We start from the raw sequence: 25,203 nt of genomic DNA on the forward strand, positions 1-25,203 counted from the left end.
TCAAAAGTTACTGGTTATTGTTTTGGGCAGATCCAAACCTCCTGTTAGTAAAATCTAGTGACTTCCATTTTTTATTCTTTGGGACCTCAGGTCTGCAGAGACATCTTAGATGCCACAAAGAAAGGTTATGGGGGCACTAAGTACCCAGGATCCCTGCCCCCTTCAAAAGAAGCTCTGCTTATATCTGTTCTATATATAGGTGCTTCACATAAGATTTTTTTAAGAGGAAAAAATGCCTAAAAAGTGATTGAAGTCCAAATTATTGATTTTTCCTTTATGAATCACACTTCTCATGTTGCATCTAAGGAATCTTTGTATAACCCAAGGTCACAAAGGTTTTCCTCTAGCAGATTTTATAGTTTTAAATTTTAAATTTAGGTCTAAGCTCCATTTTGAGTCCGTTTTTACATATAGTTAGAGGTACTGTGTACTAGTTTGTCAGGGCTGCCATAACAAAGAACCACAGACTGCGTGGCTTAAACAACAGAAGCTTATTTTCTCACAACTCTGGAGACTAGAAGTCCAAGGTCCAGGTATTGACAGGGTTGGCTTTTTCTGAGACCTGCTTCCTCTTTGGCTGGTATTTGCTCATCATCTCCCTGTGTCTTCACTTGGTCTTCCCTCTGTGCGTGTCTGTATCCTAATCTTCTCTTTTATAATGACAGTAGTCATGTTGGATTAGAACCTACCCTAATTATCTCGTTTTAGCTTAATTACCTCTTCAAAGCCCTATCTCTAAATAACAGTCATATTTTTGAGATACTGGGAGTTACGACTTCAACATATGAATTTGGGGGGATATAATTGAGCCCATAATATATGGATAGAAGGGTTTTTGTTTGGTTTTGTTTGGTTTGGTTATGGTTATTCAATTGTTTTAGTACCATTTACTGAAACATTTCTTCACTGAAATGCCTTTGTACCTTTGTTGAAAAGCAACTGTCCGTATAAATGTGAGTTAATTTCTGGATCCTTTATTTTGTGCCATGATCTCTTTGTCTGACTTTACTCTAATACCAAACTGTTGATTATTTTGGCTTTATAATAAGTTTTGGAAAAAACTGATAAATTGTACTTCTTCAAAATTAAAAACTTCTGCTCTTTAAAAGACACTGTTAAGAGACTGAAAAGACAAGCCACAGATGGGGAGAATATATAGATATATTTGCAAATCATAGATCTGATACAGAACTTGCATCCAGAATATAAAGAACCCTAAGATCTAAATAATAAGAAACTAACTCAATAAAGAAAACCAGGCAAAATATTTGAACAGATACTTCACCAAAAAAATATGTAGATAGCAAATAATCACGTGAAAATATACCCAACATCATCAGTCATTAGAGAAATGTAAAATAAAACCACAATGTGACACCACTACACACCTATTAGGAAAATAAGAAGACTGACCATATCAAGCGTGGTAAAGATATGGAGGAACTAGAATTCTCATATACTGTTAATTGGAATGTAAAATGGAGAAACCACTCTGGAAAACAATTTTGCAGTTTTTAAGAAGTTAAACATACACTTCTCATATGGTTGAGCCATTCCATTTCTATAACATATATCCATACAAAGACTTGTACACAAATGTTTATAGCAGTTTTACTTCTCATACCCAAGCTAAAGACAAACCAAATATCCATCAACAGGTGAATGGATAAATTAACTGTGGTATAGCCATACAATGGAATACTACTCAGGAACAAAGTATTTCAACATGGATGAATCTCAAAATAATTATGCTGGGGCATAGAAGCCAGACATAGGAAGAATACAGACTATATGATTCAATTTATATAAAATTCTAGGAAATTCAACTAATGTATAATAACAGAAAGCAGGTCAGTGGTTTCCTTGAGCTAGAGGTAGAAGGGGTTCAAGGAGGAATAGGAGGGAGGAATTATCAAGGGGCATGAAGAAACTTTTGAGAGTGATGAATATGTTCATTATCTTAATTGTGGTGATGGTCTCATGGATGTAAACGTATGTCAAGACTTATCAATTGTATATTTTATACATGTGCAATTTATTGTGTGTTGATTATACCTCAATAAAGCTGCTTTAACAAAAATGATTGAAAACATTTGGACTAATGGTATGAAAAATCAAAGAATAAGGTGAAAAAACCCAAGAGTATTAGCCATCTTTCAGGCCTATCAGGATTTTCACTATCTCAACAGCATTTGAGCAACTATTTTTTTTGTATACTTTAGGAAATATCTAATACAGGCTGTCAGGAGACTGAGAAGAGACTCCTCACAGTGTTGGTAGCCTTAAAATGTAGCATGGAACCATACAAATGCCAAGACAAATTGAGAAATTTGAGCTTTTTTCATTGAGTTCAGTACCTTTGAATTAAATGCATGTTCAGCTTTGGTTCTAGGTGCTAGGGGCTACTTTTTTCAAGTGCACAACTTGCTACCTCCATTGGGTGTGGAATTCAGTAAAACCAACCTTTGCACGTGCCTTTGTTAAAGTGTGTACCTAGATGTATTTTGTACAAGAAAGAAAAATAACTAGAAGCAGATTTACTGCAGTGTGGATTTAGTTGTTTGGCTGACTTCTTTTTGCTGGTTTTCTGGTTTTTGATGGGGCTTCCAGGGTGATGGCCTAGGCAAAGCCACTCTGCTCTGGACTTGGACTTGGTACAGATTTCCTGGTGGTCAAGTCATGTATTTTCTACTTTGGGAACAGGCAATGGAACAGAGCTGCAGGAACAACTGCATAGGTTCTATGGACTTCCAAAAATGTGGGTTAAGGTAATTCGGCTCTCTTCTTGTTCCCATCTCTAAAAGAAAGACTCCACCAAAGTTCAGAGCATCTTAAACATTTTGAAGTTGTGACATTGAGTGTGAATAATTGGTGTCTGTGGGACTCTGAGAGTGAAAGCAGGGCTTACCAGTGTTTCTCATTACTATACAGAAAAGAAGCTGGAAAAACCTATAGTCAGATATAAACATTTCTGCTTAACATTCATTGTCAACCAGGGAATAGCAAGTACTACAGAGCTGTATAGTCACTTGCATTTAAACACCCTATTTTACAAGTCCATAACCACGTTCCACATAGTGGCATTAGTACCATGGAGACTGTATAGTAAGAGCTCAAAAGTAGGGCATGTTTAGTATTGCAATTACTGCTTTTCGTTTTCCTAAGCACTTGGATAAATTAAAATTCTAATCAGTATTATTCAGAGACTGCAAGGAATGGTGGGCTCTCATTTCTGGCCCAGCATTCCTCAAGCACATATAGACCAGATATTGTATTTAGCACTGAGGGATACTGGAGAGACAGTCTCTGCCTTCAGAGAGCCTTCAGTGTAGAGATGGAGACTGAGAAGTAAACAGGTGATTATAATGCAGAGTGATATGTACCATGGAGAAAGTACCTAGAACAGAGTAGTTCTGGGATCTATAGGAGGATCATCCAACCCAAACTATGGGAGTCAGGGAAGGCTTTTCAAAGAGTGAGTCAGAGTTACCTCCTCAAAGAGGAAAGGCTTCTACCTCTAGTAAGAGGTATGACAATGACCTGTATGACAATGAGCAAATCACTTACGTTCTCAGAGCCTCTGTGTTGGAAGTAGTAATCTCCCTCAATAGTCACTTTTGACGATTAAGTCAGATGATATATATGAAAGCACGTAGCCCAGTCACGTGCTAGGGCAAACGTCAATATTGGCTTTCTTCCTTCTTTTCTCCTTCTCTCCTGCCTCTATCAAGTGAGGAACATGACTTCCATAGCAGACTACACAGAGGTAATGTCTGGAGGGTTTCCAGCCATCATCTCTGTCACTTGTTGTTTATCTTCCTGCTTCCAGATCATCAGGGTCTTTTCTCTCTGATGTGGGTCTGGGCTGTGCTCATGTATAGCACAAGGTCTTTCATGTCCTGCTTGTGACACTTCATTAGGGGAAGTGGCCAACCTCTGAGCAAGTGGTGGAGGCAGAGGGAAGATGGGAATCAAACGCAGCACCCACAGGGCAATGTTGAACCAAACACCAGTGCGGCCCTGTGTGTGGGAGGGGCAGGCAGCAGCCATCATCAGTTGTCATGCCGCGTGTGTGGAGCGGTGAGAGGAGATTGCCTCAGTGATCAGTGGAGAGAGCAGAGGACAAATAGAGAGGAAAATCATCTTCAAGTGTAACTCATGATTACTCTGTATCCATGTTCTTGAAAGTAGTACATTATTCCTACTCTTGGCCAGGCCTTAATGGCTATAAAAACAAATGATACAGCCTCTTTCAGGGGACAGTCTGACTGGTCAGCAGGCATTTCTGATGAAGGACACAATGTAGAAAACACCGAGACAAGCTGGGCACACTTTGTTTCTGCCCTCTGCGTTTCCTTTGTTCATTTTTCTGCACACTCTTCCCTTCCTAAGATGACTTTGTTTTTTCCAAACCCACATCACCTTCTCATGTTGCAAATCCACCTAACCTTCAGCCTTTTTTTTCTGCACAGCTGTCACAGCAAACTTCCCTTCCTCTGCTCCTAACTGTATTAGACAGTGTGGTGCAGGCTGTGAGTTGCAAACTCATTACCCCGGGGCTTTCCAATAGAATCTGATGTTATCCAAAACTTCTCATCTGTTTCAAAGGGTACAATTTCCTGCATCTCTGGAGGGAAATCAAACAGACTACATTTAGGAAATAGGCCGATCCTTCACAGATTTAGTAGACTTCCAGGCAATTATGGGGTGATTATTCCAAACTTAGTGTTTCCTCACCTCGTTTCCCTCAACAATTACTTGAGTGACCTGACAATGGGCTTTCCATCTTTTGAGTGAGATACTGGGAAATAAATCACAAAACTTGAGATAAGCTGTGGTTCCTTTAATTTCTCTGTCCTCTTCCCAAGTTGTTTTTGTCTCTCCTCAGGGATAACTATTTCTCTTTTTCCCTTTTCTTCCTCAGCTTCCATCTGGGATCCAAGAATCTCTCAAGTCTATCTTCATAATCCTTTAAATAATACCTAGTCTCCTGATAAATGTGATTATCTTTTTAAAATTTACTTTTTGGATTTAGAAATTGCCCATTAAGAAAAATTGCTCTCAGCTGGTTTCCCATGCCTCTTTATAGTTCTTATCTTCTCCTTTCTCACCTTTGGACTGGGATATATTTTCCACCAGGGTCTTTGTTCTGCATTCCAAACTCGTCTCTTTCCAAGTGTCTCCCTAATTCCTTTTGTAATTTTTTAAGTTACCTTTTTAATTTCCTGCTGTCAAACATCTGCTGTATCCCCTTTCTTTCTCCACTTCCTAGAAAACTTGTTTTATGAATGTTCTTTCTCCCCAGGATAATTTTGCTGGCTGTGCACTGATGTAGTGATAGAGTGGTTTTATTTTACATTGACTGATTAAGCACTTTGAATAATTGTTTTAACTCCATTACTGTGAATCTGTTTGGCTAAACCCTTTTATTTTGCCACCTTTGATTAATGTCTGACCATTGGGAGAGAGAGGAATCAGCGCATTAATTTCCTCTCCACCATTGATAAGTGCTCTTTTTCCTGTGCAAGAGCCTAAAGCAACAGATGCTGTGTGCTCCCATTGCAGGAGGAGAGAGCACACACGGTTGCAAAGTATGTGTTTGCTCTTAGCTGGTGTTTGCTAATGGTGCTGTGTGGCAGCCATCTCATAGCAGAGAGCAAATGTTAGGATTTGGGAACAGTGTACTGGCATATCATATTTTAAAACTGAATGGCGAATCTTTGTTGAATTAACAGTGTATAGCTAGATAGTTTTTTCTTTTAAGCTCATGAAACTTAACAGCTGTTTAGTGAAGCAATATTTTCATACATGTCTGTTTGACAGGTTTAATAGCAAATTTTGCAATAAGTGACTTACTGAACAGGCCTTCCTTGCTTGGGCTGTAACAAGAACTGTGTTTGCAGCAAGATTCACTGAAGGTCTTTCTGCTTTTGTGTTTATGGGATGGGGGAGTCTGGCTAAACTGAGGGGAACTGAAAGGCATGTTCCAAAGGAAATTACTAATATCTCTACTAGAGTGTTCCCTGGAACTTGTTATTAACCAGTTCAGGGAAGATACGTGGGGGAAACATGCTATTTAGCAATAAAAACACATTAGTACAGTCTGCCTCCCGTAACCCTATATTGGCGAATGGTAATTAAATCTATATATCTCTAGCTTTATAGTTTTCTGCAGCTGAATCTCTGGAAGACTTCTGCACTTTGTCTGACTCAAGGAAGGCCATATTCTCTCCTTTGCCTCTGGAAGAGGCTGCTGTGCCTTGTAATAGCTTTTTAATATTGCCAGATCGAACACAAATCCTCCACTTGTTTTATTGGCAGAAATAAAGCCCTTCCTATTACTGTTATGTTGGGGGTCCAAGTCTTAGAAAACTAGGACTTTACGAGCCTAAAATCCCATTTCCTTTGGTCCCTTTTGCCAGCTCTTTCAGATCATAGGATCTTAGAATTGCTAATTTCTAGGGTTACCCACTTTATATTTGGCCCTGAAGGGTGTAAATTGCATTCTTCATGATTTATTTGTGTTTTTATTGACTGTTTGTGCTTAGTATGGCTGCTGACCATGGGTGTGTGCACATATGATAGAGTGACAGATCATAGACCCCTGTTGTCAAGGGCATCCACCCTCATGGTTGGCCTGGCATCCTCAGCTAACGCAGGGACTAAGAGCTGTCTCATATCCTCTTTGAATTTCAGTACAGATTTTGAAAACCAAGAATATAAAGTTTGTTGTAGGGTTCATAGTTGATTTCATTTATTGGGATTTGAATCATATTGTTTCACTTAAGCAGCATGTAAGGGAGCTTATATTTATTTCTCTCAGCCCCATCATGATGTAGGTCAAAAGTCAGTTACATTCGACTATGTGACAAAGATACCTACTTTTAAACAGTAGGAATTTAGGCTTCATTTTATATACTTGAGAAACTTGAAAGGGATAAAGAAATTCAGCAAAAGGATTAGTAGAGTGAACCCAATTAGTGTTTTGTGTTTTTTTCTGAGCTAACATCCACTGTCAATCCTTCTCTTTTTTGTATGTGAGCTGCCATCACAGCATGGCTACTGACAGACGAATGGTATAGGTCCACACCCAGGAACCGAACTGAGCTGCCAAAGTGGAGTGCACTGAACTTAATCACCAGGCCACTAGGGCTGGCCCCGGTTAGTTTTTTTAGAAGGCAAACTCAAAACTGCTCACTGGTAAACAGTAAAATGTCAGGGACACAAAATGAGTCAGCCCACTGGCTCATGCTAATGGGATGAGGAGGGATAAGAGAGAGGTCACTTGACATGTATAGACTGGGGCTATGAATGATTCACTGTAGCCAGTGGGAGGAGAGGGGTCTACTGGTAGACCTCCTCTAACAGGTTGTCACCCCCATACCTCCCAACCCAGAGCTCCTGAGATTCCCTCTGGTAAGGGGACTATCAGTCAGTGTACCATTTGCCCTGCTCTCGTTGCCTCACTAATCTGCTGTCACTGTACTAACTTCCAGAACCTACAATGCTTATACCTCATTCAGGATGCCATGTTCAAGTGGCAGAGATGTTTGAAATGAAGCCTCCTTATTATGGTTCTTAGGGAAAATAATGGTAAAACTATTGGATATGGGTGAATCCTAGTCCAAGATGGTAGGAGAGGTGGGCCTAGGACACTCCTTTCCCTCTCCTGGAGGCTGATTCTAACAATTAGGAACAGTTCTGGTTCACTTCTGTGTGTTTTTTTCCCCAGAAGTATAAGTAAGAGTTATGATATATATATATATATTTAAATGTTTGAACTTTAAAAATAGATAGATAGGACTTTTTATTTTTTATTTTTAACTTCTTATTTTTAAATAATTATAGACTCACGAGATAATTGCAAAAATAGTACAGAGAGATCCTACTGTGTCCTTTACCCAGCTTCCCCCAATGGTAACTTCTACATGACTATAATATACCCAAACCAGGAAATTGCCACTGGTACAATCTATAGACTTTATTCAGATTTTGCTAGTTTTTACTAGGTGGACTTTTTATTTCAAACTCTACAGAATTTTTTTTATAGCAAGTAGAATTGAAGGTGCAGTGGGAGCAAAAATTCTCCCCTCATCTCTTCCTTTCTTTTTATCTTGCCCTTCTGTCCCCCATCATGTGAAAAATCGATACTAAAAAACCTATAGCAACAAATACAGTCTGAATGCTTACTCTGAAAAGCAGTAAATTAGGTACCAAGGAGGACATGAATCCTTATAAGAAGAAATGGTCCTATATCTGGGAATTATCTGCTTATACAGAAAAGTTCAGCTTAAGACAGTACAGTTACTAAGAACATAAAATATATTCAGCACTTGTCTTTGAATTATAAAGAGAGAAGAGCTACTTTTCAGTCTGGAATGTACATTCACTCCTTCCCAACTCATATGCCTGCTATTCTTAGAGTCTTCCAAAACTAATTCAGGTATCACCTATATTTCCTGCGTATGTTCATTGAGTACCTACTGAATGCCAGATCAGTGCTACATCGTAGAGGCTCAAAGATGGATTCTATACAGTCCTTGCCCGCATTGAATTCATAGTTTAGTGGGAGAGACAGACATTTTGAATATAAATATTTTGAAGAAATATAACCAGCAAAGAGGTATAGAAGAGGGGGCTGGAGACAGGGAGAACAGTTAGGAGATTGTTGTGGTAGTTCAGGTTAAGGTAATATGGCCAGAAACCAAGATAGTGAGGAAGACTTAGAGGGCAACTATGGATGTGAGGGCTTTTTAGGAGTTAAATCTGATATCACTTAGTGATTAAGTGACTGAAGGTTTTAAAAGAGAGTGGGCTATCCCAAATGGTCCAGATGATGGGGTGATATAAATGCTGTGCATCACGGGTGGGTGTTCAGGGAGAAGGTCAGACTCTGGAGGAAAAGTCATGAAGAGGGTTTGGATGTGTTGAGTTAGAGATGCCCATGGGCATCCAAATTAAGAGAGCTTATTAACCAGTATATGAACTCAAGCTGTAGATGCTAAATGAAGCCTTGAAATGAAGGACCTTGCCAGTTAGAATATGTAGTAGGAGGAGAGGGTCAAGGACAGAGCACTAGGAAATAATAAACTTTAAAGGATAGATGGAAAAAAGGGATCCTATAAAAAAGATTGAGAAGGAGAACAAAGATATAGGAAGAAGAGTGTTTGGAAAAGGAGAGGCTGTCTACAATGTTAAATGTTTCAGATGTCAAGTATGATAGGAAATGAAATGTTTTCATTGAATGTAGGCACAAGGGCATCCTTAATGACCTTTGTGAGTTCAATTTCATTTGGCTGGTGGGAGGAGATAAAACAGTAGATTGAGTAGAGGTTTTTATATATGAACCAACTTAGACTTTGGTATAAGGTGATTTAGTCAAGTGTTAACATGGAGTGTGAAGAAAAGTGTGATTGATATTAAATATTTAAGAAAGTCCATAATAGAATGTTAGAACTGAAATGCAACCCTTTATTTTATCCATAAAGAGAGACTTCAGATAAATTCTTCAAGGTCATGCATCTGAGAGGGACAGCCAGGAGGAAGTCCCAGACCTCTTGACTCCCTTTATGAAAGGAACTTGTGAATATGCTATAGTTTAAAGGATAAAACTAATGTCTGATACAGGAAAAGTAGTCATTAAAGTGATGGATCAGAGCCATATACTTCTGTTGTGAAATATAACTACTTTTCTAATGAATTTATTTGTTTATTCTATAAATATATATTGACAGGTATTATGCTATTTGCTTAGTATACAAAAGAAATAAAACACATTCCTTGCAGAGAACATGCCTGGTGAATTTTACAAAAGTAAAATATTATTGCTATTAAGTGATGCATAGTGTAGCAGGGTGACAGACACAAAAACAGGTAGCATACAATAAGCTATTAAAAAGGCAGCAAATAGTTCTGCCTAGGAGTTTGAGACTGATGAGCTGGACTTGCATCATGATTGTGACTTCTCCAAATGGAGAAAAGATGAAGGGGCATTTTTTTTTGGCAGAGGGAACACCCTCTGCAAAATCAAAGATAAAAGAGAAGAGGTATAAAGAGTGTTCTATAACTTCAAGGACTGGTAAACAGGCTGCAGTGTCAGGTGAGGGAACAATAGGGTCTAATGGTGAAGAAAGCCATACTCATAATGTTGAACAGTGAACAGTGTGGGAACAGGTGTTTTAAGCCAAGCAGTCATTCATTTTGGGTTTAAGATAAATCTGGTGGCAATATGGAAGATAGATTGGAAAGGGACCTGAGTTTAAGGCAGGGAGATGTGTGAGGAAGTGTTTCAAATGAAGAATGATGAGCTTCTGAGCTAGTGAAGTGATGGTGAGGATGGGGAGGAGGAAAGTTAGTTGAGAAAGAATTTGAGCTGGGAAGATGGTAGGATAGGAGAACTCTGAACTCACCTCCTCCCACAGACACAACAAATATACAACTACTCTTGGAACAATTACCCCTGTGAGAGAACTGAAAACTGGATAAAAAGAATCCCCACAACAAGGGACAGTGCTGACTGAGGTGGAAGAGGCAGAAATTCCTTTCTGGAAAGGAAAAAGACACCTTCTAGCTGTGGTGCTTCATGGCCAGGAGCAAGTACAAAGCATTTCCTGGAGGAGTGGGGGATCTGAGCAGGAGAGCTTTGACACAATAAGCAGCTTTTGGATTCAGCACAACTGAGCAGAGTGTCATAATATCTGGCTTTGCTGACCATTAACATCAATGGGGACTATCCCCAGAAAAGCTATTGGACATAAGGGAAAGAAAAGCCTGCTCTTAAAGGGCCCATGCACAAATTCACCCATTTTGGAAAGCAACCTAAAATCACCAGAAAGAAAGGTGCACAGTCTTTTGGTGAAAAGGGACTCACTTGAAAGGCTCTGGGTGCATATTGGCAAGAGCTGAGACCTCCCCAGGCTGGGACCACCTCCCCAGGGACTGAGACATTGGCAGCGGCCATTATTGTGACCTAGTACGGGTGTGCTGACACAGATGCTGGCAGATTCCATTGGAGGTCTCCTGGTCTGTTAGCACAGGGCACACCTGCAGTGTCCACTAGAGCACCAATTTAATCCAGCTCAGCCATGGGAGGCAGCCTACCTAGGGACTGGCCCCACCCAACAGCAAGCCCTTGGGCAACTTGTGGGTCTACATAGGCAGAGTTTTTGGGACCTCTGCCACAGGGGTGAGTGGGTCTGCCTCTGTGGAGCAGGGAGTGCATCATGGGCAGGGTGTGCATGAGGAGCAGGCCTGTGTTGGTGGAGTGTGTCAGGCCTATGCAGTGGGGCAAGTGGGTCTGCTTTATTGGGTCCATTTCAGTGGGTTGGGGCACACACATGGGGCAGGACTGTGTTGATGGGACGTGTGGACCAGCAGGTGGTGGGGCTTGTCAGCTGCAGGAGACTTCTGCTTCTCAAACAGCAACATAGGGGATCAGCCTCACTTTCTATGCCTAAAACAATTGTGTGCTGCCACACCTGGGGCTGACTTCACACTGCTGCACTCCTGAGAGAGCTGACAGCAGTCTTACAGGCTGGAGGCCTACAGCAATTGTGAGTCCTGAGCCTATCAACCTGGCACGCTGGGGGCCTACTCACTTAATAGAAAAGTTGCAGCAAATGTGCTGTTATACCTTGCAGCAAACTGTGCTGGTCCTCCCCACTTCTGATAAAGTGACTGAAGGGACTGTAGCAGCCACATGCAGCTGAGCATTACAACCAGCTGGCCAGAGGGACAGTCTAAGCTCCATGAGCATCTGTAGTAAAAGCTACCCTGCCACAACAGAAGGACAGACATAGCCCACACAAGGGATACTCCTGGAACATTTCAAACTGATGATGAGAGGGAAGCACATTCCTGGGCCTCATAAAGTGTTACTTACATAAGGCCATCTCTCCAAGATTGGGAGACATAGCTGATCTACTTAATACATAGATATAAGAAAAGAGAAAGAGGCAAAATGAAGAGACAAAGGAATATGTTCCACATCAGGAAACAGGACAAATCCTCAGAAAAAGAATTAAATAAAATGGAGATAAAAAATTTACCTGACAAAGAGTAAAAACTAATAGTAATAAGGATGCTTACTGATCTTGGGAGAAGAATGGATGAATTCAGTGAGAACTTCAAGAAAGAATTGCAAAATATAAAAAACCAATCAGGGGACTGGCCTGGTGGTGAAGTGATTAAGTTCATGTGTTCCATGTTGGTGGCCTAGGGTTCACAGGTTTGGATCCCAGGTGCAGACCTAGCACTGCTCATCAAGCCACACTGTGGAGCCATCCCAAATAAAATAGAAGAAGATTGGCACAGACGTTAGCTCAGCAGCAATCTTGGTCAAGCAAAAAGAGGAAAATTGGTAACAGATGTCAGCTCAGGGCCAATCTTCCTCATAAATAAATAAATACAAACAAGAGGAAAATAGTTCAAAAAAAGAACCAATCAGAACTGAAGAATAGAACAATGGAAATGAAAAATTCAAGAGGGGATCAATAGCAGAGTAGATGATACAGAATGGATCGGTGAGCTGGATGAAAGATTGGACGAAACCACCCAAGTTGAACAGATAAAAGAAAAAAGAATTAAAGAGGACGAGGACAGTCTAAGGGACTTCTGGGACAACATCAAGCACACAAACATCCTTATTATAGGTGTCCTGTAAGGAGAAGAGTGAGACAAAGGGGCAGAGAATCTATTTGAAGAAATAATAGCTGAAAACTTTCCTAACCTAAGGAAGGAAACAGACATTCAGGTACAGGAAACACAGAGAGCACCAAACAAGATGAACCTAAAGAGACCCACACTAAGACACATTATAATTAAAATGTCAAGAATTAAACATAAAGAGAGAATCCTAAAGGCTGCAAGAGAAAGGACAACAAATTACATACAAAGGAAACCTCACAAGGTTGTCAGCTGACTTTTCATCAGAAGCCTTACAGGCTAGAAGGGAGTGGCATAATATATTTAAAGTGCTGAAAAGAAGAAGCCTGCAGCCAATGATACTCTACCTGGCAAGGTTATCATTCATAATGGAAGGAGAGATAAACAGTTTTCCAGACAAGTGAAAGCTAAAGGATTTTATCATGAATAAATCAGCCTTACAAGAAATGTTAAAGGGACTTATTTAGGTGGAAAACAAAAGACCACAAATAAGAATAAGAAAACTGTCAAGAAAAAATCCCTGGTAAAGTCAAATATACGGTAAAGATAGTAGATCAACCACCTATGGAGCTAATATGAAGGTCAAAAGACAAAAGTACTAGAATTATCTATTTCCATGATAAGAAGTTAATGGATGCACACACACACAAAAGATGTTAAATATGATATCAAAACATAAAATGTTGGGCGAGGAGAGTAAAAGAGTAGAGCTTTTAGCAAGAGTTCAAAGATAAGAGACCATCAACATAATATAGATTGCTATATATGTAGGTTATTATATATGAACCCAATGGTAATCACAAATCAGAAACCTATAATAAATATACAAAAAATTAAGAGAAATGAACCCAAACATAATACTGAAGAAAGCCATCAAACCACAAGGAAAGAGAGCAAGAGAAGAAGAAAGGAACAAAGAACTACTAAAACACCCAGAAAAGAAGTAAGAAAATGGCAATAAGCACATACTTATCAATAGCTGCTTTGGATGTCAATGGACTAAATGCTCCAACCCAAAGACATAGGGTGGCTGATTGAATTAAAAAACAGGACCCATGCATATGCTGCATAGAAGAGACACACTTCAGACCTCAAGACACTCACAAACTGAAAGTGAAGTGATGGAAAAAGATACTCCATGCAAATGGCAATGAAAAGAAAGCTGTGGTCGCAATACTTCTATCTGACAAAATAGAATTTAAAACAAAAAGTGTAACAAGTGACAAAGAAGAGCACTACATAATAATAAAGGGAATAATCCAACAAGAGGATATAACACTTGTAAATATCTATGTATCTAACATAGGATCATCTAAATATATAAAGCAACTAGTAACAGACATAAAATAAAAAATAGTAACACAATAAGAGTAGGGCCCCACTCCACTTATATCAATGGATAGAGCATCCAAACAGAAGATCAATAAAGAAGTTTTGGCCTTAAATGACACATTAGACCAGATAGACTTAGTAGATATATGCAGAACATTCCATCCGTAAACCACAGCACACACACCCTTTTCAAATGCACATGGAACATTCTCCAGGATAGATCACTTATTAGACCACAAAACAAGTCTCAATAAATTTAAAAGATGGAAATAATACCAAGCATCTTTTCTGACCACAATGGTATGAAACTGGAAATCAACTGCAAAAAGAAAACTGGAAAAGCCACAAAAATGTGGAGATTAAACAAAATGCTAATGAACAACTATGAAGTCAACAAAGAAATCAAAGGAGAAATCAAAAAATACCTGGAGACAAATGAAAATGAAAATGTGACATGTCAAAATTTATGGGGTATAGTGAAAGTGATTCTAAGAGGGAAGTTTATAGCAATATACAGGCCTACCTCAACAAACAAGAAAAATCTCAAGTGAACAATCTAACAGTGCACCTAAGTGAACTGGAAAAAGAAGAACAAACAAAGCCCCAAATCAGTAGATGCAAGGAAATAATAAAAATCAGAGCAGAAATAAATGAAAGAACACTAAAAAAAAAAAAAAAAAAAGAAAAAAAAAGAAAAAATCAATGAAACCTAGAGCTGGTTCTTTGAAAAGATAAGCAAAATTGACAATCCTTTATTTGGACTCATTAAGAGAAAAAGAGAGAAGGCTCAAATAAATAAAATCAGAAATGAAAGAGGAGAAATTACAACAGAGACCTCAGAAATACAGAAGATTATAAAACAATACTATAAAAAGCTAATATGCCAAAAAATTGGATAATCTAGAGGAAATGGATAAATTCTTAGAATAATACAACCTTCCAAAACTGAATCAAGAAGAAATGAGATTTTGAATAGCCGAATCACTAGTATGAGATTGAAACAATAATCCAAAACTTGCCAAAAAATAAAAGTCCAGGACCGGATGTCTTCCCTGGTGAATTCTACTAAACATTCAAAGAAGACTTAATACCCATCTTTCTTAATTTCTTCCAAAAAATTGAAGAGGAGGGGAAGCTTCCTAACTCATTCTACGAGGTCAACATTACCTTGATAATAAAACCAGACAAGGACAAAACTTAAAAAGAAAATTATAGACCGGTGTCACTGATGAACATTGATGCAAAAATCCTCAACCAAATACTAGCAAATTGAATACAATTCATTAAAAAGAACATACACCATGATCAATTGGGATTTATTCCAGGGATGCAGGGATGCTTCAACATCTGCAAATCAATCAATGTGATACATTGTATTAAGAAAATAAAGAATAAAAATCACATGATCATCTCAGTAGATGCAGAGAAAGCATTTGACAAGATACAGCATCCATTTATGATAAAAATTCTGAATAAAATGTGTATAGAAGGAAAGTACCTCAACGTAATAAAGGTCTTATATGACAAACCCACAGCTAATATCATACTCAATGGAGGAAAACTGAAAGTTATACCTTTAAGAACAGGAGACAGACAAAGATGCTCACCTTCACTACACTTATTTAGGATAGTACTGGAAGTCCTAGCCAGAGCAGTCAGGCAAGAAAAAGAAATAAAAGGGATCCAAATTGGAAGTGAAGAAGTGAAACTGTCACTATTTGCAGATGACCTGATTTTATATCTAGAAAACCCTAAAGAATCCACCAAAAAACTTTTAAAAATAATAAATGAATATGGTAAAGTTGTAGGATACTAAATAAACATACAGAAATCAGTTGCATTTCTATAAATTAACAATGAAGTAGCAGAAAGAGAAATTAAGAATGCAATCCCATTTACAATTGCAATGAAAAGAATGAAATATATAGGAATAAATTTAACCAAAGAGGTGAAAGACCTGTACACTGAAAACTATAAAACATTGTTGAAAGAAACTGAAGAAGACACAAAGCAATGGAAAGATATTCTGTGCTCTTGGATTGGAAAAATTAACATAGTTAAAATGTTCATACTTCTAAAGCAATCTGCAGATTCAATGCAATCCCTATCAAAGTTCCAATAATGTTTTTCACAGAAATAGAACAAGGAATACTAAAACTTTTATGGAATGGTGAAAGACCTCGAATAGCCAAAGGAATCCTGACAAAAAAGAACAAAGCTGGAGATGTCACTCTCCCTGATTTCAAAATATACTACAAAGCTGTAGTAATCAAAACAGCATCACAGTGGCACAAAAATAGACACATAGATTAATGGAATAGAATCGAGAGCCCAGAAATAAACCCACACATATATGGACAGCTAATTTTCAACTATGGAGCCGAGAACATACAATGGAGAAAGGAAAGTCTCTTCAATAAATGGTGTTGGGAAAACTGGACAGCCACATGCAAAAGAATGAAAATAGACTATTATCTTACACCATACACAAAAATTAACTCAAAATGGATTAAAGACGTGAATGTAAGACATGCAACCATATAACTTCTAGAAGAAAACATAGGCAGTACACTTTTTGACATCAGTCTTAGCAGCATATTTTCAAGTACCATGTCTGACCAGGCAAGGAAAACAAAAGAAAAAATAAACAAATGGGACTACATCACACTAAAAGTTTTCTACACAGCAAAGGAAACCATCAACAAAACAAAAAGACAGCCTAGCAATTGGGAGAAGATATTTACAAACCATACATCTGATGAGGAATTAATATCTAAAATATATAAAGAACTCATATGTCTCAACAACAACAACATAACCAATTAAAAAATAGACAATGATGTGGACAGACATTTTTCCAAAGAAGATATACAGATGACCAACAGGCACATGAAAAGGTGTTCAACATCACTAATTATTAGGGAAATGCAAATCAGAAGTACAGTGAGATATCACCTCATGCTCATCAGAATGACTATAATGAACAAGACGAAAAATAACAAGTGTTGGAGAGGGTGTGGAGAAAAGGGAACCCTTGTACACTGCTGGTGGTGGTGCAAACTGGTGTAGCCACTATGGAAAACACTATGGAGATTCCTTAAAAAATTAAGAATAGACCTACCATATGATTCTGCTATTCCACCTCTGGGTATTTATCCAAAGAACACAAAAACAAGAATGCGTAAAGATATATGCACCCCCTGTTCATTGCAGCGTTATTCACAATAGCAACCTAGATGCCCATCAAGGGACATCTTGATAAAGAAGTTGTGGCATATATCCACAAAGGAATACAACTCAGTCATAAAAACGATGATGTCTTGCCATTTGTGACAACTTGGATGGAACTTGAGGGTATTATGCTAAGTGAAATAAATCAGAGGGAGAAAGTAAAAAACCGTATGATCTCACTCATAAATAGAAGATAAAAACAACAAACAAACACATAGAGACAGAGCTTGGATTGGTCGTTGCCAGAGGGGAAGGGAGGAGGGAGGAGGACGAATGTGATGATTAGGTACATTTATATGGTGATGGATGGCAATTAGTCTTTGGGTGGTGAACATGATGTAATCTACGCAGAAATCAAAATATAATGATGTACACCTGAAATTTATAGTGTTATAAACCAATGTTACCTCAATAAAAAAAAAGAAAGAATTTGAAGGTGGAATTATAGGCAGGACTTGCCAACTGTTCACTTGTTCTCCCTGAGGGAGAAGGAAAAATCCAATAACACATTGCAGTTTCAAACTTACTGACTAGGGTGGGGAACAAAGGAAGAACAGGTTTGGAAGGGAAGATTCTGAGTTTAGCGTTGGATATTTAGACTTTGGGTGCATGTAGGAAGTCTAGGTAGACCATGTCAGATCCTAGGCCTTGCTTACATGTTAATTAGTATAAACAATATATTTAATTATGTATCCCCAAGAAGCCCCTAAAATGTTGTAGTAGTTGGAAATGTATTCACAGCTGCAAGGAAGGGAAAATCCAACTAACAGTGGCTAAAACAAATAGAGTTTATTTTTCTCATGTAACAGACAAGTTGGTGGTGCTAGTATTGGTTCAGCTGCACAGTAAGGTCAGGACCAATTCTCTTGGACTTGCCCTCATGGTTACAAAGTAGCTGAAGCAGCTCTAGAAACGTGACCACTTTCTTGTCAACTGCTTCTGGTTGGATCTCTTTAAGGAGAACTTGGTCACAGGGCCTCCTCTGGCTGGAAGAGTGAAGAAGAGAATTGTTGAATTTACTTAAATCCCTAGTTCCCTATCCTATTAGATGCAAAGCCTCTTTAAAAAAAAAAAAAAGATTTATAATGTCTGCTTTATTATCCTGAATGAAGCATCATAAATAATCTGCATATGTATATTTTCGAATAAATCGGTATGCTATTCTAACTGTAATATGAAGGACAAATTAAAGGAAAGTAATTTATAATAAAGTAGCTCAAAATGTACATTCCCAGGCATGACTGTGCTAGACAACATAATGAAGTAGTCAGATGCTTACATGGTGAATGTGACAGCAACAAATGCAGACAGGCCCAGCAGTGTGGTGATGGTGTTTCCAATACCAGAAGCAGCATAGTCATAGTCATTTCATTGAAACGATGCACAGCTCTTGGGAAAGTTCTGAACAAACACAGCATAGTCTTCCATTGATATACATGGTGGCTACTTCTTGAAAAAGCCAACTTGAATTAAAACTGTACAAAACTATTTTTGTATGCATTTGTATGTACAATAGAGTTAGATTCAAGGCTCAGATTATAGGTGTTTCACATTTAAAAAATTTGTGTGCAATGTAGGAGAGTTCTTAGTACACAGAATTATCCCCTACTTAGCATATGTCTAGCATCCCTGGCCTCTGCCAACTAATTACTAGTAGGAATCCCACACCCTTGTGACAACCAAAAATTCTCCCCACTGCCACATATTCAAAATGCTTCCTAGGGATAGTACCATCCATATTGATAATAACTAGATTAATAAGGCTGGACACTTTGTACTCCCAGCAAAACTGAGGTTTGGTTAGCAAGAAAAAGAGGAAATAGATATTGAAGAGGTAACTAACAGTGCTTGCTATTAGTAGGAACTGAGTCTGCTTATTTTTGTATCTTCTCCAAATTCTTGCACAGTTCCTGGCATATAGTAAGTTCTCATTGAGTTTTCTTGAATAACTGAATGAATAATTGGAATATAAATTCTGGAAAATAGAAGCCCTGTATTGTTGGAACTTTGAATTTAATAAAGGAAAGAATCTTCCTTAAGATGGTTAAAGGGCTAATTGTTATTAATCCTGGAGTGTTAGCAGAAGTCAGGAAGTGAACTTCAACGTGCTGCTGTCTATGCAAGGATTTACATTTTTGGTCTTTATTTCTACTACACACTCTAGACTGCAGACTGAGAGTTAAATTTATATTAGTGAATCCTGTTCAGGAATGGAAGATTTAGGGGAAATATTTAAGTTTTCATGTAAGCAGTATATTCATTCTTTAGAAGAAAAAGTGACACAATAAAAAAATCAATAAAAATCTGAGTCCTTAAATCTTACTCCTGTCTTTCAGCACATTCTCTTTTCTTTGTGTCCTTTTCCACTTCACTTAGTCTATTCATCTGGCATTTCTATCATAGGCTCAGACGTTTTCAAACAATAATATTTTAGTAAAAATATTTAGAAATAGAAGCAAAGGGTTTTGTTTTGTTTCCTCAGAATATAAACCTATTATTAGAGAGAATATAATTCACAGTAGGAGAAAAGTCGGTTTTGCTTTAGTTTGCCTCCAGATTTAAGCAGAAAACAATGAAAATGACATTATAAGGAACTTTATCTCTCTTTGTGAAAAAGATAATCTGTAACTATGGATCATGAACACAATATATGAAAAGCAAGTCTTTTTCAAATAGTGCTCCAAAGTTTCCTTTGACTATATAGCTTTCTGAATTCAAAGGCATGATGCAGCATGGGTTTTAAAAATAATTGTTTAAGATTTCAAAGGGTATAACATTTGATATTTCCATAATTTGAATTCGAGTAAAGGAACAACATTTTGTGTATAAGAATAAAGAGTATTTTTTAAAAATGTTGTGCAGTTTAACTTTAGACGTTCCAAATGTCCTATAATTTCCTGAGTGCACTAAATTTTTTTTCTCAATTGGGTTATTAGTATTTTACAGATTTTAAGTGAAAGAAGATCTTGAGTGTATTTGTAAATGAATTGGTCAACTAATGCATCTTTTGTAAGCATGGGTTACTTTTCCCTCTGTGAAAATTCAAAGGTGTAACCAGGTAGGTAATAAGTAGAGCCTTGTTTAGGGATTTTTGAGGAACTTCATATGCTGTCCTTGTCTTCATGTGGAATCTGGATAAATTTTCTGTGCTAAGGAGACAAGGTGTAGTGCAGATCAGAAAGAAACTTTTCTTCTCTTTCTCTCCCTCCCTTCCCCTCCCCTCTCCTCCCTTCCTCTTCTTTCTTTCCTTCCTTCCTTCCTTCCTCCCTCCCTCCCTTCCTTTCTTCCTTCTTTCCTTTTCCTGGCTGCATGAGAGGTGGGAAATATTCATTGTATCACCTGATACAGCACCCTAGGGCATTTCATTCCATATATGTTGGGGCATCACACAGTAGACCTTTCAGTTCAACTTTGGGGAATGATTCCTTCCTGTTACTGCTGTATATTCCACCGTTTTCAACCACTTATCACTTGACTTCTTGCTCTTTTCTCCCTAGACCAGTTTTGTAAAGCCTCTCTGTCTTTGCATGGGTTGTTTCCTCTGTTGGGTTACCTTTTCTTCAGTGCCACTCCTACCTTCTTCACATGCCCATCAGTAAACTTCTGCTCACCCTTCAGATCTCAGCTCAAGCATATGTCCTCCCAATCTCCTCCTCCCCTCTGTTCTCACAGAACCTTGTAACTACCTTAGTTATGAGGGCTTTCACGTTATCTGTCTCCTGTTATACATGACAGCTCTCTGTATATCCTATCCATTTGTGTATTCAGTGCTTAGTAGGTGCTCAATACATTTTTGTTAAATGAATGGAGAGATGAAATTATGACCCAAAATGAAACACCATTTACAATTAATAAAGAGGAAATATTTGAGATGAGTAAAACTATTTGTCTTTGTTGTTCACCATAGAATTATTTTCTCCCTTTGCAGGCTATGAAAAATATTACTGTAGCTTCCTTAATGTTACTTGATTGAAATGACTGTATGGGTACATTTGTATTTCTGAGCTAGGACAGACTAACAGTCTTTCGGATCAGCCAACCCTCTTGGTGATCCAAAGGGGAACTTTACTTGGGTCAGTGTGGTGCCACTGCCTTGTGGTAGGTTTAAAATCGTTCAGCTTCCAATGACTGTATCATTCACAGTATCCAATCCTGTCTTTTCTTAGGTAAGCTGTTTACATGCTTATCACTCATTTTGTAAGATTGTGCATTTTTATTTTCCTAAAATTGGCTCTGAGCTACTAGGGCTATTCCCTGGTACTAATATGAAAATATTTGGTGAGTAAATCTATATTCATGTTATCCAAACTCTTCTTGATTTTATAAGTCAAAACATTTCTACTTTTGGACTATGTCTTCTCACACTGAGGAGGGCTAGTGTTTTTAGTCGTTTCATGCAAATAAACTGGTGCCTTTGATCCTCCTTCTCATTTGGATTGACTCCATTCTAGGATGAATTTTTGATGTGTGATGACCCTAAATCTATGAATTAGGAGAGAATTTCAAGTTGTCCTTGATTATTGGCTTCATTTGGGCTTATTCTGTCTGTATATTTCACTGTTTTAGTTTTTACTATAAATCTCTATTTCTTGCTAAGAATATACAAATTATGTATCAGATTTCAGTCCCTGTGTTTTTAAATTACATATTATATTTTACAGTGTTTTTCTTAAGTGGAATGTGATATAGCAATGTCTTGTTCCATTTTTGTTCTCTCTCCAAATATAGACTGTTAATAATAATTATTATTTTCTATTTATTAATGAAAACATATCTTAGTTGGACTAACGTACCTTTCTAAAAACAATAATAATAAAAGATTCTTGAGTGCTCTTTTGAAGAGATATATAATTATGCATTCTAGCCAAGAATTGCATCAGTAATTTTCAGATTGTGTGCCAGGGAAAACCAGATTTAGAATCAATTAACATATATTTACTATTTACTTATGTCAAGTGTTCTAGGTGATTTCTCATGTAGTTCATTGTTTTGTCACTTTGATCTTAGTAAACTATATAAAGTACTGATAGTGTGGTAACTGTGGAAACCAAGAACCCATACATGTAAATAGTTATAATAAAAAGAAAAGCAGTAGTAATGTATAGTTTTCATAATTTTTCAAAATACTTGAAGTGTGATAGCAAGTTTTTATTCCCATAGTTTCTTTGTGAAGGAGGCAAGACAAGTACTCTCATACCCTAGGGAAGCTAAGACCTGGAGAGATTAAAGGCTCATTCATTCCTTAAACAGAAGTGCATTGAGTGCCTATATATGGGGACAATGATTGAAGGTACAATGATGAATAATTTACCCTCCTTGACTTTGAGAGTAGGAGAGACAGATTTATAAACGAATATATTAGTTGAGAGTATAGTTGATTATGGTAGAAGCACAGAAAATGGTGCACCACAGAAGAGCTGATTTTTAAAGCATTCTCATTAAAGAGTAAGTGGAGACATTTGGCAGAAGAAGGGGAAGAGGGTGAGCAGAAGGACCTTGCAGAAAAAGAGAATGAATATATGGAGAGACCTAGAGTTATGAAAACACCTGGGTGTTTGAAGAACAATGTCAAGTTCAATCCAGCTGGAGCACTACTGTGCAATATAAATATGAATATAGGAGTTAAAATTTTCTAATAGTCATTTAAAAAGTACGAAGAAACAGGTGAAATTAAAAATAATATATTTTATTTAATCCAATACATCTGAAATATTTGTTGTTTTTTCATACTTAAGTATGAAGTATTTGATTTTAAGGATCAAATCAGGTATGCATTTTGCACTTACAAAACATCTCAATTTGGATAAGCCACATTTCAAGTGCTCAGTATCTAGAAGCTTAGAGATGTGTGAGTGTGTATGTGAGAGAGAGAAAGATAGAGAAAGAAAGAGAGGAAAAGAGAGTGAGAAAAAGAATGAAAATGTGTGTGCTCTAGAGGGTAAGTGGAGCAATGAGGCTGAAGTAGTCATTGGAGCCATATTTTGAGAGGCCTTGTATGCTGACTGAATATGGAATTTATCCTTATAATATAGTAGTTTTTGACTGTGCTTCTCAAATTATCTCTGATAAAGGATCAGTTTTTTAAATTTTAATTTGTTGCAGACTGATACTTTTGCAAAATACAATAGCAGTGAGTTAGAAAAATGAAATAACAGAGACATACAAAGAGAAGTTCCATTTTTAAATCATTAGATTTGACAATTATACAGTTATTTTTTCAGTTGTCTATAAAGGTGTCTAAACCAGTGATAGCCAGTGGAACTTTCTATGAGGATAGAAATGGTCTGTCTGTACTGCCCAGTATGGTAGCCACTAACAACATGTAGCTATTGAGCATTTGGAATGTGGCTAGTATGACAGAGAAACTGAATATTTAGTTCTATTTCATTGAAACTAATTTAAATAGAAATAACCACATGAGACTATTGGCTGCTGTATTGCACAGCACTGGATATGTTTACTTTTAATCTCTGTATTTATCTGTTGTAGTGAAAAACAGTTGTGGACTGGTGTAGGTCCACAAACCATACTTTGAGTAGCACTGTTTAGAGTATGGACTCTAGAGTTAGAAAGCTTTTGTTTGTCTTTGGCAAGTTAATTAATCTCTTGATACCTTAGGATCCTCATTTGTAAAATGCAAGTAATAATAAGAAACTACCTCATAGAGTTGTTGTGAGGATTAAATGTGGAAGAGGTGGGGTTAGGGAAACCAAGAAAAGATAACATCTGAGAGGGCCTCAAAAGAGGAGTTCAGGAGGCAAAGAGGAAACAGCATATCAAGGAGAGAGAACACTGAAACCCATTTGGATCATACTCTAGAGGGCGGGACAGCAGATAATACTGTCCTAGCCCTGACCCTGCTACCACTGCTGCTACCACTGTTTCTTCCTCTCCTTCCTAGTTATCTTCTTATTTTAATCTTTTAGCATATTTTAAACTGGATTACTAGGTAATATGATTCTGTTATTTTAATAAATGCTACCTTATTAATAAGGCCAATTATTGCCTCTTTACTTCTTCATTCCTGGGTGTTATGGTGCCTGAATTTGATGGTGGAAGTTGAGCAACTGTTGAGAAGGGAAGGGGAATCCCGTTTGAAGAGCAATCCCTGGGTTATGGACAAAGAGCTGTGAGAACCTTTTTTCCTAAAACATGTTTCTTACTTACATAGGTTATTTTAGGAAGAAAACCAACTGGAAAAAACAATGAAGTTCCTTCTCTTCACATTTGTTGGTGTTGTTCACCTTTTATCCACGAACTCTGGGAAAGCTATATATAGAAATGGCATCTCTCAAAAGACTTTTCAAGAAATAAAAGAAGAAATAGCCTGCTATGGAGATGTTGCTAAAGCAATCATCAACCTTGCTGTTTATGGTAAAGCCCAGAACAGATCCTATGAGCGATTGGCACTTCTGGTTGATACTGTTGGACCCAGACTAAGTGGCTCCAAGAGCCTAGAAAAAGCCATCCAAATCATGTACCAAAACCTGCAGGAAGATGGGCTGGAGAATGTCCACCTGGAGCCAGTCAAAATACCCCACTGGGAAAGAGGAGAAGAGTCTGCTGTGATGCTGGAGCCCCGGAATCACAAGATGGCTATTTTGGGTCTTGGCAGCAGCATTGGGACTCCCCCAGAAGGTATTGTTTGTCTTTTTCAAGTCAGTTTGCTGTGTACTTTATAAAACTAGTGTCGTCAGGCTGGCCCAGTGGTGTAGTGGTTAGGTTCGCAGGCTCTGTTTCCACAGCCTGGGGTTTGTGGGTTCAGATCCCAAGCATGGACCTACACACCACTCATCAAGCTATGCTGTGGTGGGATCCCATACACAAAAAATAGAGGAAGATTGACACAGCTGTTAGCTCAGAGACAATCTTCCTCAAGCAAAAAGAGGAAGATTGGCAACAGATGTTAACTCAGGGCCCATCTTCCTCACCAAAAAAAAAAAAAAAGACTAATGTCATGTGACATAATTTATTATA

At 37.8% G+C, this 25,203-nt stretch overlaps 1 protein-coding gene across 4 annotated transcripts in view; it reads left to right on the forward strand.

The window, feature by feature from the left end:
- Positions 1 to 25,203, forward strand: part of CPQ (carboxypeptidase Q) — a 462,573-nt gene that overhangs the window by 83,676 nt on the left and 353,694 nt on the right. For all 4 annotated transcript variants that reach the window (XM_001490623.6, XM_070222379.1, XM_070222380.1 and 1 more), the window contains one exon: positions 24,398 to 24,864. In XM_001490623.6, the coding sequence (XP_001490673.1) occupies positions 24,432 to 24,864 (433 nt within the window). In that variant the 5' untranslated portion in view covers positions 24,398 to 24,431. The remainder of the gene's footprint in view (positions 1 to 24,397; positions 24,865 to 25,203) is intronic.

Source organism: Equus caballus, chromosome 9, assembly GCF_041296265.1.
Source record: "Equus caballus isolate H_3958 breed thoroughbred chromosome 9, TB-T2T, whole genome shotgun sequence".
In the NCBI taxonomy this organism is placed as follows: Eukaryota; Metazoa; Chordata; class Mammalia; order Perissodactyla; family Equidae; genus Equus; species Equus caballus.